The sequence below is a fragment of the Gloeophyllum trabeum genome (genome assembly GCF_000344685.1).
Source record: "Gloeophyllum trabeum ATCC 11539 unplaced genomic scaffold GLOTRscaffold_00016, whole genome shotgun sequence".
In the NCBI taxonomy this organism is placed as follows: domain Eukaryota; kingdom Fungi; phylum Basidiomycota; class Agaricomycetes; order Gloeophyllales; family Gloeophyllaceae; genus Gloeophyllum; species Gloeophyllum trabeum.
The window spans coordinates 635,936-649,617 of record NW_006920425.1 but is presented as its reverse complement, the minus strand read 5'-3'; the positions used below and the strand labels follow the sequence as shown (position 1 = coordinate 649,617).

The 13,682-nt window shown below is 52.3% G+C and overlaps 4 protein-coding genes across 4 annotated transcripts; 1 reads left to right on the top strand and 3 right to left on the bottom strand.

Moving 5' to 3' along the window:
• Positions 1–165: 165 nt before the first annotated feature.
• Positions 166–1,076, bottom strand: GLOTRDRAFT_81470 (APG12-domain-containing protein). The gene is made up of 5 exons (XM_007872135.1): positions 940–1,076; positions 646–782; positions 455–517; positions 364–401; positions 166–304 (listed from the first exon to the last, which is right to left on the bottom strand). Exons 1-5 carry the CDS (start codon positions 1,052–1,054, stop codon positions 283–285), a joined length of 375 nt encoding a protein of 124 aa, XP_007870326.1. The 5' UTR covers positions 1,055–1,076; the 3' UTR covers positions 166–282.
• A 1,408-nt stretch (positions 1,077–2,484) lies between these two features.
• On the bottom strand, positions 2,485–4,512 carry GLOTRDRAFT_49218 (uncharacterized protein; the record flags this gene model as incomplete). Its single annotated transcript, XM_007871991.1, has 4 exons — positions 2,485–3,178; positions 3,569–3,887; positions 4,089–4,133; positions 4,185–4,512. The coding sequence occupies 4 exons, from the start codon at positions 4,510–4,512 to the stop codon at positions 2,485–2,487; spliced, it is 1,386 nt and encodes a 461-aa protein (XP_007870182.1).
• Positions 4,513–6,381: 1,869 nt separating this feature from the next.
• GLOTRDRAFT_96510 (uncharacterized protein) lies at positions 6,382–7,650 on the bottom strand (the record flags this gene model as incomplete). The annotated part of the gene is made up of 2 exons (XM_007872134.1): positions 6,382–7,119; positions 7,228–7,650. 2 exons carry the CDS (start codon positions 7,648–7,650, stop codon positions 6,382–6,384), a joined length of 1,161 nt encoding a protein of 386 aa, XP_007870325.1.
• A 4,304-nt stretch (positions 7,651–11,954) lies between these two features.
• GLOTRDRAFT_133227 (uncharacterized protein) lies at positions 11,955–12,744 on the top strand (the record flags this gene model as incomplete). Its single annotated transcript, XM_007872133.1, has 4 exons — positions 11,955–12,071; positions 12,124–12,365; positions 12,422–12,470; positions 12,529–12,744. The coding sequence occupies 4 exons, from the start codon at positions 11,955–11,957 to the stop codon at positions 12,742–12,744; spliced, it is 624 nt and encodes a 207-aa protein (XP_007870324.1).
• Between the last annotated feature and the right edge of the window lie 938 nt (positions 12,745–13,682).

The window sequence follows — 13,682 nt, the reverse complement described above, 5'->3', positions numbered from 1 at the left end:
ACCCCTATGATCGTTCACGAATATTCGTCGGTGGACCATGTTTTAAGACTACCTTTACGCTGACCACTACCAGAACCCACTGGGCATCTGATATGGGTTGGCACTTTGTCACCAGCCAAAGTCCGCATGTTCCTGGACATTGCTGGAGGCCTGAAGCGCGAGGCAGGGAGCAGGGAGCGACGAGGTGCGGATGACGAAGACCCAGGAAACAGCAAATATATAGACTAAGATACGGAACGGGATTGCAGAACAAGAAGCGAGGCGAGATCGGAGACTCCATAGTTACCCCCACGCAGCTGTGGTACTGCAGACGGAACATATCAGCCGCGCGCATGTAGGATAAGGAAGAAGGGCCGGGCATACCTGTAGTTGACTATTAGATGCCCGTCTGTCTGGAAGGACTGCGATCCGGATGAGGAAGGGGGGAAGAGGACTAGGAAGAGGCGAGGCAAACCTTGAAGAGGTTCGACACTGTGTCGTCCGGTGCTGGCGAGAACGCCATGTTGATGTACGTATACTGTGGTTCGTCCAACTCGGTCAATATATATGACAACGGGGGAAAGAGGATACACAGAGAAGGACAAGAGTTCGGGGGGCTAATGTACTGGAGTAGAGGGGCAAGCAATTAAATAAGCTAACACGCACGAGAGGATCCCCGGCTTTCCACCCCAGCTCTTTCCGCAAGAACTGGATGACGGCTTGGAAGCGGTTCGAAGCCGTTATCTTGTAGAAATTCTGGCGCATAATCGGAGCGTTGCCAATTGCGCGAAAGCGGACTACCACTGCTCGCCGTCACCATTATTATTCATCCATTCAGCCCAAGGAAATAATTCAGCGCAATACCCAGCACAATCCGTTCAAAGGCATAGCCGTAAACAAATCCAACATATAACCAATCGTCAGTCTGACTTCACCGTCCGAAGGCCGGGGCAGACGCACCTTTGCTCGGATCCTTCTTCTTGTACGTCTCGAGCGCCTCGAGCGCCTCCTTGCCGCCGTCAGCGTTCGTCCATGAGGAGGGTATGGCGCGGGTGTCAGGACTCGCGGCGGTCATGGCCCATGGAATACACCGTCAAGTATGGCAGCATTATGCATCGAGGCTGCAAGTGGACGGATGCTTCCGTATCGAGCTCACGTGATCCAATTTTACTCGCGCTCTGATTCTGAAAGTTTCACTGAAAGTTGAGGCGCGTTCAGGTTCAATTCTCCGATTCGCATGTGCCCTGCGCTCAAGGCTCAAGCACCACTGTACTTCCTTCGTCACCCGTTGACTGCTCTGAGCACCCAATTTATCACTTCAGCAAAGAAACATCAGCTAATTTTAAAGTGCGTCCAGCCAGGATTTCACCCAAGCCGCGTCAAGAACCTGTCCGAAAATTTTGTGAACCAGGTAATACAAACCGCCAATACAAGTGGCGGTTGGGAATAGTACGTTGATTGTTCCAAGCTTGATGGAGGAGCGTCTCGTTTAGTCTAAGAGATTCAACGAGCCGCCCCCCCCAGCAAGCCTAAGGTGCCTGTAGTTATCGAGACATTCACGTTCACGTCCGAGTCTATGCTCACATGATTCGATTGAGATCGCTGCGGCGTAGATCCTTATATTGCTACTGGCGACCTCTCCACCTGGGCGTGCTCGCCGCGTTGGGATTGAGACATCATCTTAAAATATCTGCGAGCTCTTACCACTCTCTTATCCGTTTTATTCCTGAAACTTCAGCCTTGATGCAGTCTACATCACCCTAAGATTCTTCTCCCTCCTCCTGCCATTGTCGAATGCCCGTTGAAATATTAATCACCGCGCAATACGTGTTCGAGCCGCAAGCGAAAGCTGGCCTATGGATTCTGGCGAGGCTTCGGTCCATAAACTGACCATAATGTAGGCGTGGAAGGGTATAGGCGAGGTGTTTCCGTCGAAGGGACTCAGATCTTCAGGTGCGAGACACGTCGCAGTTGGCCTATGGATCGTGCAGAGAGCTCCCCGGATCCCGCGCGCACGACGGTAACATTAGACACAGGTACCGTACCTGTCTCTCTGTTGTCAGCTGTGCGTTGCTACGCAGACTCTTGTGGTAGACCGAAGAAGTATTGCCGAGAGCACATTGGCAAATATACCTCGTCAGCGGTATTGACGCGAGACTCCACAAGCTCCTATTATCCTGCTGCGAGGTACGCCGACTGCCATCTGCGTTAGCACGGTCCTCATACTCACCGCCGGTGTCACCGTGTCAGTGTCCTTGCGCATATCCAAGAGGGCCATCGCGGAGAAAGGTATGACATTATATTCCAATTTCCAAGAAAATGTCCGCGAACAGACTACACAGAATGGGATTCGTACTTGAGACGTACAGACCTACATGTCCTACAGGACGGGACTCGAAAAAGAAGGCTCGATGGAATACAAGTACAAGAACTACCAAAAGAAATAGCTGAAACATGAGAAAATGGAAAGATAGGGAAAGGAAATAGGATCTCCGGCGGTGTTCATCATATATGGGGAATGAAGTTCGTCCAGGCGACGGTATGGTATGCACCAGCGGGGAGAGACGTGAGGGAGAGGAAAGCCAGGACAAGCAGAGTAATCCTAGCAAATATGTAAAAGGGGATCAGCAGTGCCAGGAGTGCTGTGGCAAAGCCCTTAAGGGAATCTGGGATATGATCTGTCATCCCAGCAAGTAGTAGTGCCCCCTCTGGCACCGGTAGGCAAGTTATGGCCAGTGAACAACCTCTCCACAAAATTTGCTCCACATTGGACTGGAATGCATAAGCCCATGCAATGCAGTGGATGGCCCCGAATACTGTTGCACAGGTGGTCGTGACCGCGGTAAGGATGAATTTGTCACCGTCGTCTTGCAGGTCACCACAGTAATATGCTCCGACCTCTTTCTCGCCTACGCCAACCTCTCCACCCATCATCATGTCAACGAAAGGACTCAAGGGGAGAAGGGTAAAAAATAAAATATTCTGCGTGACCTCATAGTCCTCGAAGTTATCCTCCCAGAAATACCAAGCATAGTCGTTGAGTGCAACAATGTGAGAGTATAGAGCGAACAAACAGTGATCCACTTTCCCTAAGTCTGGCTTGGATGAACTTCGAGGAGGTGATGACACACCGCTTTCCGTTGGACTGGGCAATTGGAATGTTGCCGGTGTGTCCATTGCGAGGCACTGACTCGATACACTCCCCATGTTTGACCCTGAGGCGAATGAAGAATGATGGTGCCCACTCAGGCCTTTGTGTGCAGAGAATGGTTCACCATCTTCCGGAGGCATTGTTGACCACAGCAACACATGTCCTAATGGCACCTGCACGTCCGTCGGCTGGCCTACTTCTCTTGTAATCGTGGAGATAGACAAAGTGCGATGATGCTGAGTACGCTCTGCATCCGCTGGAGACATTGTATCGCCCTCCGTGGATCCTGATGGCTGCAAAAGCGCAAGTTCCGCCTGTGCCTCCACTGACTGTCGTCCTCTCGGGCAACCAGGCACACGGAGTCCGGAGAGCAGCGGCTTCCAAATACTGTGATGTCCCTTGTCTTCTATGATTCTCTGCCTCCTTCCAATTATATACGGGCAATCCACGGACTGCGGCTTATTCCACCAGAGCCCATAGGTGAACGCGTTAAGGACAGCAAAGGCGCAAGTGGCTAGCTCGAGTTGGGTGACTGGTAGTCCTTGGGCCTTTCGTGTGATACATTGAAGAATGAACCACGTCGTTTGGAGGATAGCCAGCCCTTTCGAAATCCAATCACCTTTGCTCTTGTCCTGGATTTCTCTCTCAGTTATGTCTGGGAAGGGAAGAGCGGCAACACCAAGTTCGGGTGATCTACACGTGTGAGCTCGGAATTCGCTCACTGACTCGCTCTCGGAGGCTAACTCGCTCCCAGAGGCTAACTCGCTCCCAGAGGCTAACTCGCTCTCAGAGGCTAATTCGCTCTTATATAGGTATCTCCTGTAGTAGCAGTCTTGCGATTCGCAGGTGCAGTCGTGCTCCGGGATTTTTTTGCCCAATTTATCCAGGTCATTATATGGATTCAAAATGCGAAGATCCGGAGTTTTCCTTTCGTTGGGAATGTGCAGGATGAATCCACCCATGACAGAAAAGAATCCATGCGTCCAAGTCCATCCATGACTTTCTGGATGGTGATCAGATATACACAATCCACCTGCGAGATCTATACACATACCGTGGTATTGTTTTGCTAACCGCCTTGACGTAAGCCACTGCTTAGCTGCCCATGTAACCACAAGCTCAGGAGCGATAATGGCAACGGCAGTCGTCGCTATGCGCCGACCAAGCTTTTCATACCATGGCTTGTCAAGCGCCGGGATATTCGGATGGATGGCCACCCAGGTGCAGGCGAAGATGGTTGCGACACAACTCCAAATAATATTCGAGAGCGTACGACAATAATATATATTGTCGCATGCTGCATCCCCAGGTGTCGCCTCGCTTAGTGCTTGCAGCGGATGGATCGGGGTTGGAAGGGATTGGTCGAAAGCCGCCGAGTTCATTCCTGGTGATGAATGAGCAATTGTGGAGAGACGAAGGGGGGGACGGATTCACCGAGGTGGGAGCAGAAGAAGTTCTCGGCTGGATCGGAGAAGACCAATCGTGCTTTTGCCGTCCTATATGTTGTCCGGATCGAGAGAAGTCAGATAGGGGATCGACTGCACGCTCAGTTGTCACGGCTAGAAAACACAGTCGATGCGTGGCCCGGACGTACACGCAGCCGGCGATGGTCGAGGGGTACAGCTCCCAGTATCCGTGCCTTCGGTTCGTTTTAGTGAGGTGCGCGAACTCGTGTATCTCACGAGGCTGAACCCCGGTGAGGACGGCTACATGTAGCGACAGATCAGACAATGGCGCCCGATAAGATGAGATCGACTCTCAAAGCTTAATATGCCGTGCTGTTTTTATGCAAGGTCCAGACATCTCGCACGAGTCAAGAGTCCATCTGGGTGATGCTACCGATAAAGAAATAATGCAGCAGTAAGCGCCCATATCACTCACTTCGCATATTTCCCATAACATTCGCAGCCTCAGTCGGTTGATTGGAGCCACGCAATCCTCAGGTGGGCCATGCACGCTCAGATGCCGGAAGAAATCCGGGGGCAGGAAGATACTAGTACTATCGCCGAGCGGAGAAGGGGAAGACTCGGGCCTGTCTTCGGTGAGTGCCACTGGCGAGCTAGGAGGGCGATCACATCCATCTCATGCTCTGTCTCGACCGCACATGACCTTTCGCCAGCCATTCAGGTCCTGATCGTCTCTGTCGCGTACGGCATATCATCCAAGTTCCGCTAAGGGATGAGGTCAGCCAGGCTTCCCAGAAGTGCAGCATGATCGGGCACCTCCTAAAGCGATGGCAAATTTCAGGAGACAGTGCACCCGGGGGCATCAACATCAGGAATAGGAGCAAGCGCGGCATGCTCCTTTCGACGTGTTCAGCCTGAGCGCCTGCGTCTACCGTGGATCTGAAGGCGCAGAAGCAATCGCCAGCTCATACAAGGAATGTAGATCAGAGGTTTTCACGAAAAGGAAACAAGAAGCGCTGAAGCTCCTGGAAGGGACAAAATACAGCGAGGCCTTCGCAGGTCGTAGCAGACAAGAACATGGTTCGAGGGGTACCGGGCGTCAGTGCTTTGGAAGAAACCAACAGGTGTAGAGATGCAAGAACGTTACTAACGGCAAGCGTCCACGAACTCGGCGGAGCGGAATGAGCGCAAAATCAAGCGAGACGGCAGAGAAGAGCGAGTGCGCGGAGTGCAGCTGCACGAGCGTCCTTGCGACTTCTTCATAGGGAAGACCGTACCTCAAATACGGATCAGAGCGGTACGAACGCGAGCTGGTCGAAGTGACAGTAAGAGATGAAGTGGTTGACGTATGCACAAAGGATTTGACCTCTATGGATTGGCCGCTAAAGATACCGGTAACAGTAGGAGTAGAAAGATGTTGGAAGTAGGGTTTTTCGGTCTGTCATCCAACATCGTTCACCCTGGCTTCAGCAGCAGTATCCAGCGGAGACACCAGGTTTCAGGAGAAACCAGTCCATAGTGCAAATGCTGGCCGAATTCGCAACTTGGATGTCGATTTCAGACTTTATACAGGGGTTATCGCCCCAGCCCTAATTTGTGCCCAATACTTGAAGGGTACAGCGGCGAGAACGCACAATTGCAAGGCCGTACGTGCCGATCGTCCGCTGTCTCTGGGAGCCTAACAAGCTTAGGGCTGCAGGCTGCAGCCCCTGAACATGGTAACCACCGGCAATTTCCGTGGCCAATGGCATCCACATATACGTCCAGGGACAAAGGGGCGTTCACATCAGCAATTCGCGAAACCAACTACGCTTGAACTATCATACATTCAACACATGCCCTTTTTCATTCAGTCCCCTCGCCTGCTGGTACGGTCGCTCTGTGAACTACCGGCTCTACCTCCACGGGTGCCTCTGCCGGCACCACGATTGCCTCCCCTGCCCCTACTTCCACCACGTCCACCACGCTCACCACTTTGGCTAGCAGTATCACCTCCTCTGTCACCATCGCCATCATTTCCATCGCCGGGAGTGGTGTCTGCACTTGCCCCGCCGTAGCCTCCATAACCTCCTGCTCCACCGTAGCCGCCGCCTCCCCCGCCGCCGCCTCCCCCGCCTCCTCCTCCGCCTCCATGCCCGCCTCCTCCTCCACCCGTACCTCCTCTGACACTCCAGGACCCTCCTCTTCCGCCGGAGCCCCCACATTCACAGGCATTTGTATCGAATGCCCCTCGTAGGCCAGACGGGCGATACTGGCTCCCCGCATTCCATGCAGCACCTCGCCAGCCATATGAGGTATGTCCGCCATGCACTTGGGCAGGCGCGTCGCCGTCGTGATTCTGGAACAACGAATGCGAGTGCCCCGGGTGTCGGCTGGGCGACCTCCGCGACGAACCGTTCTCGGAGGAAGGTGCTGACGGTCGTAATGCTTGCCCGTTAACGCTACCGCGACCTCCACCGCGGGGCCCTCGACCATTGTTGTGAGAAATCGGCGCCCCGTGATATTTCGTTCTTGCAAGGAATGGGGCTTGGCTACTGCCCTGAGTGCCTCCTTGCTGGGCAGCTGCAGCATCTGCGGCTGACACTGTGATCGGCATCGAGTGAGGAAAGGTTTGTGGCGGAAGAGTAGTATATGTCGTTGCGGCAGGAGAACTTCTGTCGTATGCTACGCTTCCATTTGACAGAGACAAACGAGGGCCTTCGCTAACTTGACGGCCTGTAGACGCGATGTGAGATAGATTCCTATCGGAATCGGACTCGAAAATAGGGAACCTATGAAATCCTCTGCGGTGCGCCCCTTATCCTGATGAACACCTCCACTGGGATATGTCGCGACCATCGTAGACGAAGATCGTGCGCTATAGTTGGCTGGCATAGGGCGCGGTGAGAGAAGACTCGTGGGGAACGGGACCTCTCGAGCACCATTCAGCGACTGATGAACTTCTTCGCCATACTGTCCGCTGAACGGCGAGGAGCTCTCGTCTGATAAGGCATCAGCCGCCGCGAGCTTGCCTTGGTTAGCGCGATTCAGGATCCACTGAAGCGTATTGTCCGCCGCGAAGTCGCTGGGCCCGTCTTCGTCGACGCCGTCCCATCCCGATAATTCCTGGGCCATCCAGAGACTAAACTCGTCTTTCGATAATAAATCCTCGTTGTCCAGCTTGCTGTTCTGCTTTCCCGCTTTGTGGCTGGGCTGCGCGACAGACACTGACAGTTCCAGCGAGTTCGGCAAAGGCTCAATAGATGCAAAGATACATCAACCTACGGTAGTTTATACTGCGCATACAACAGCCGGCCCATCGATGTCGCGCGCAGTATTTTTGGCGGGCTCATATTATACGAAGGTTGACAGCATGGATATGAACCCTCGCGTCCACTTGCAGCGCTCGGTGCTGTCCACATGTTATGAGTAAATTTGACACATGCAGGGACTGAACATTCAGTGTCTCGAATACAGTGGGGGATGCATGGAAGTCTGCCAGAATGGCAGAAGCCGAAGCCCATGATGTAAGGATAACAGACATAGCCGGAGGCCAACGATCATCGCCGAGCTGGAACCAGCAATATTAATGAATGGACGTATGGTGTGAGGCATACCGGAAAGATCTCGCAGTCTAAGACCGTCCTGTATCTTCGACTAAGCGCACAAAGAGCAGGAAGCGGTAAATAGCGATAATTGCGTGTGGAACGATTGCTATCCGGCTGTCCCCCATCTTTCGGTAGATTCGGAGATCACAAAGATCCAGTTGAAGTAAAACGAATCAAACATTATCCTGAGGGCTATGCCTTCTGTGAAACCCGAACGTCCTGTCAGTCCTTTGCGGTGATTCTCATTCCCCGTGTGGTCCAAGTCAGTTAAGACTACAGGCGGAGCATGAGCCTTACGAAAAGAACAGACACGGTTCGCCACACCCTTTCGGCGACACGAAGTCCTGTGCCTGCATTCGCCAGTTCATCCACCAGAACAAACGCGGAACGAGAACGACGACCAAGACAAAGGCGTCCGTGGTAGCTAGAGATGAAACTTGAGGGGCGTGAACTGCAAAAGGAGTGAGGGCCGCGTGGGGGGATCGCTTCGAGTGCTAAAGGAGTTAAGGAGTGCGCATACGTAGAGACATCGACAGCGGGTCTGCGATTCTAGAGGATGGATAAGATCGCGGGGGACGTCAAGTCAAGGCATGTCAAGAGGTAGACCTATCGGGGGTGAACGGCATGCACGGTACGTCTTTGACCGTTGACGCGAGTCAGTGCCGCGCATCGTCGACAGTCGGGAGTCTCCTGAAAGCGAGAGGATGGGCATAAGGATGACGGAGTACGTAGACGACGGGTCTGACTCGACACGGCGAAATCCTGAAGCGCGACGGTACTCATTGTGAGTGGTACAGATCTGTTACTCACTCACTTACCGCTGTGCATTCCAGGCACCAGAGCCCCATCCCAGCGCAGTCAAATGCTCCCAGTCACTACCACACACAAGCAGTGCACCTACCACGGCGGCGTGCTATGGAAGCGGTTCAGGCCAGGGAACAAAGTAAAAGCTCAGACTTCAACGCATTCGCGGTACAAGCAGGTCTCAGTTAAACACTCGGCAAGTCATTTATCCCAGAAAGACAAAGGAACGTGGGCCAGTCACGCACAGATCTTAGGGCTCGCCGAGTCGCGAAGATGCAGTCCAATGCAGGCTAATGCAGGCTAATGCATGAGAGCGGCCTGTCGTGCTGAGTAATTTGAGCTAGAGTTCCATTCTCCAGTGCTTATCCAGAAACGAAAGTAGCAGGAATACTGAACAGAGATATCCACCTGTATGTCGACCATGGTTATCGAGAGCGCGGCAACGAGCAGCAGCACCTGTGGCAATCACCGGCAAATTCCGTAGCCGACGTGAATGCCACAATTGCAACGTGCCAATCTCCTCGCGCAAAAGCAACTTGAGGCAGGGCTATCCACAGTCGCAGGAGCAAGAAAGCCTTGTATTTTACACCCTGTGGATACCCTCATCTATCCATTGGCTTATTTACCATAGCTGTTGCTCACGGGGTAAACACGGTTCTCAATATTTGCGATTCCTTCCGTACGGTGCAGGCAAAGCAGAGAATGGCCCTAATACTAATCAGAACCAGCATTGGACTCGGGAATATAGCAGCGTCTGTCTCGGATCTCCAGACCATCCATACGAAGTCCCTCTGAGTACACCCGTGCATTGAGGGTCACGACGTGAACGTTTGAACCCTTGCAAGTATGTGCTGTCCAATCTTTCTTCTGATACAATCTATCTCACATTACGCCGAGCCCGAAGCTATTTCTGGACATTGACAAGCAACGACTGGCTGGGTCGACAAGGTTTATTACCAACCCTTCTGCAATGGAAGTTGTACCGAACGCCAGTGGCCGGCATGATCCTTGCACCGCGAACGCTGAGCATACCCCGCATCTGTTTCTCTGAACCCTTGCTATCGGTTGTCTCCAGCATTGGGGTCATGCTTCACACGGACGCATGACCCGGGCCGCGTATCCCTTGTACGACCCGATCATCTCTGTGGCGACTGTCCCTCCGCGGACTTGGTTCTTTGCATCTAGCATATAATCCATAGACATTGTTATCTGAGGGCCAACGTGAAGAACGTATGCTATTCCGCCCGATGGGCAGGCCACAGCGCTTGCTTGCACTCCACGATCGATGATCACTGATGACTGAGTACTCCATGCTCGGCACTTCCGCGCATTCTTCCCTACTCCTGTCAACCTCCTCTATGCCGCCTATCCGTCTGCTACTGGCTAACCAGCTGCAGGATCGTCGACCTCCCATCCACAACCCTCGTGATTTCCAGCAAGGCATGATATATCGCGGCCCTGTCATCATGACCGATACGAAGTCATATGGCCCTGTGGTGTTAAATTAGGGACGCTGGCTAGGCGGGATTCCACCTGCCGGACAGCCTTCGAGAGCTATGTACTAGTACGTGCTGTGCATTGTTCCATCCCATTTTAACTGATCCTACGTTACGAATATAGCCAAGGGGCTGTGATTGAACTGGAAACAAAAGCAGTGGCTCTTTCGTCTTTTGATTTTAAGTGCATTCCTAGCACTTTAGCATGCAAGGGGGCGCTCAAGTGGATTGAACGGTCCTGATCGCATAAGCTCTGCATCAAGCCCCGCTAGAGTTCTGAGCATGCTCTCATGCGCTTCCTGAGCGCCTATCGTCAGTTTTCCCCACTGCTTTGAGCTGGTAGGTCCATCGATAACCGCTACCTTTGTCACCGTACAGGTCTTCTATCATGCTGTACCGATAAACCCAGAGTTGCGCTGTCATGATTCCTGAGGTCTGCAGAGCTTTAGAACACATGGCGCCTGGCATGCTGTTATATATCGAGCATCCACGGATGAGCTCAGCTCACCGTCCTAGGGTACTACTGTCGACAACCTCCCCCTCTCTTGGGCGATACTGTGCATTGTCACTTTGTCATGAGTCTTGACATTTCTGCATTCCACCAAGCTACATGGGAACGCTTCTGCCACGGTACGCGCTATGCAATATTTATTTTACCTTCGCTCACGCCCGCCAGTATCTTCGATGGCATTGATAGTATACGAATTCTGTGAGCCTGCATCATCCGTCCTTGCAAGACAGGGACTTAATGGGTGTCTGTGATCGAAGTCCTGCAATACGACCAAGAGGTAGATTTCTTCCATCCATTTCAGGTCGTGTTGTTCAAGATCGTGTCCCACATCTGACGCGTTTCCATGCAGGTCCGACTCTTTTGGGTATGGTGGAGAAACTTGGTTTTATTGTCCTGGGTCCTGCGACTGAACCTCGGCGGCAGAAAAAACCGTGGTGTTTCGGGAAATGTATTTTCTTCTGGGTGAGTGTCTCCAGTGACTGAGGGATTCGGGTCAATACTCACTCTGCTCGCGCAAAGAATCGATACTTCAGCTTGGTCTACGTCCTGTAAGCAGCATGATACATTATCTTGGGGGGTCGCAATATTTATATCAATCAACGTCGCAGAGTCGAATCCTCAGGTGCGTGGATTGATCACGTGACTTCCGCTCGGGCAGAGTCCGCTCAGCCACTATTGTTAGATATTTTGATAAATCATCCTGCCATGGAGGTAACGCCCCTCTTCACATGTAATGTATCGTTCTATTTATTGACCTATTCCGCTTGCTTCGTAGACGTGCGTGACTGCTAATACCTACAAAGATATCTCACCCTTAATTGTGACTCGATGAATCGCAGCTGTGGGTAAATCGTGTCCCTCCTTGCCATTATTACTGGACTGAAAAGGATCCTTGGCACAGGTCGCAGATTCAATGGGTGGAATGATGTGGGACAAGCCCTCCTGGTGCTTAGTACTCAATGTTAGCCAGTCCCCTAATGCCTCAGCGGTGCGCTGCCGGCTTACTTCACTGCAGTCGTCATGCAGATGCGGGTTCATGCGATGTATGGGAACAGTCGGACTATCCTGACGCTTTTCGTTATCATGACCGTCGGAGAGGTTTCGTTCTGGATTGTCTTCCTGGCACTGGGTGGATACGTAGGTGAGAAGGAGGTCATACGTGCCTCGCCTGATTATCGTCTAACACCAGGATGGCATGACAGCTCGTTATGGGAATGCCGGTACAAATAATCCATCGCCTGGGCTCTACTTCTGCGCCGACGGCGATTTCGCCCACAAGCATTGGTATGCGTATTTCGACACCCCCATCCTGATTATCGAGATTACGCTTGTCGTGCTCGCGCTCTACAAGGCGTGGCAGCAGCATCGGGGCGGGAACCCGAACAGGCTAATGATGATGCTTGCCCGGGAATCCATATTATACTTCGTTGTGTGAGCCATATGTTTGCAGTCATTTCCTGCGTCGCTGACGGAGAGGATCTCCACAGTGTATGTGCGATATACGCTGTAGACCAGGTCTTGAACTTCATGAATCGGGTTCGTGCTCCTTTCCCTTTTCACCCTCTGTGGGAGCTTCACAGTATCGCACGCGCAGATGACGCTTGATGAACTCGTCAACGGTTATCGGAATGCCATTCCTGTCATCTTGGCTAATCGGCTTATGATATCAGTCCGAGTCGCGTACTATGATCACGATTATGTCGACTTCGATGTGTCTTCTAGGTGTACCCTGTCTATCTCGAATTTTCGCCATGAACACGGTGGAGCAAGGCCATCGTCAGCTGCCTTTGAGTTGAAGAGGAGAAAATGATTCCTGGACAGGTTGCGTGAAGGTACGCCCCCATCGGTTCACCATGTGGCAACATCGTTCCTCCCTAAGTATTCACCCTGGTGTCTCAGCATGACCAATCCCCGCATAGCTCGCGAACAACATGATGAGGCACCTAAGCGAATAGGAACTCATCCGTCCACATCGCTGCCTCTATTGACCAGTAGCCACTTCCAATTGCCTTGCCATACTGTTCGATGGGGAAGCTGAAAGGCTCGGCCCGTATCCAGTCGCATCATTCCCGACGGCGGAGACTGGTCCATATAATCCTTTCACGAGATTTGCATGTAAAAATAGCTTCAATTCTACGCCCCAAGTTGACCTGACTGAACTGCTTGAATCTTATCCTAATCTCCGACAAATGCGTCAATCTGGACTTTCACCGGGTATTCTCTGCCTACTATCATCGGCGTTTGTGATGTTGATGGACGCTGAAACTCCCCTATCATAACAGCTGCCATTATTTACGGAACTTGTAAACCGCCGTGTCACCCATTGACAACCACCACATCCTACTGCGCGCAGAGAGCTCGAGAAGGCTAACTACCCGTGTCTGTCTGTGCTTCAGTATCTGTTGTCTCCTGACGATGAGATATGGACGTATCCGCTTTGCAACAAGCGTCTTGGGAGCGCTGTTCTCGTGGTAAGTGGACGACGCCTCATTCGTGAGTACTAGTATCTCCAGTAGAGTGCTGAAAACGTGGCACAATAGTCTCGGCCCTTAGCTTACTGGTGTATGAATACGGTGAGAGCATGCGATATGGTGTCCGTTTTTCCCCTCATGCTGACTGCTAGTCTGCCACGTGTACCCTAGTCCTCCAATACGAAAACGAGGTCTGTGGAACTTTACTGGTCAATAAAGGCTAAATTCCAAAGCATTTTGTCTAGGTCAGGCTTTTCTGGGTATGTCGGGAACATTG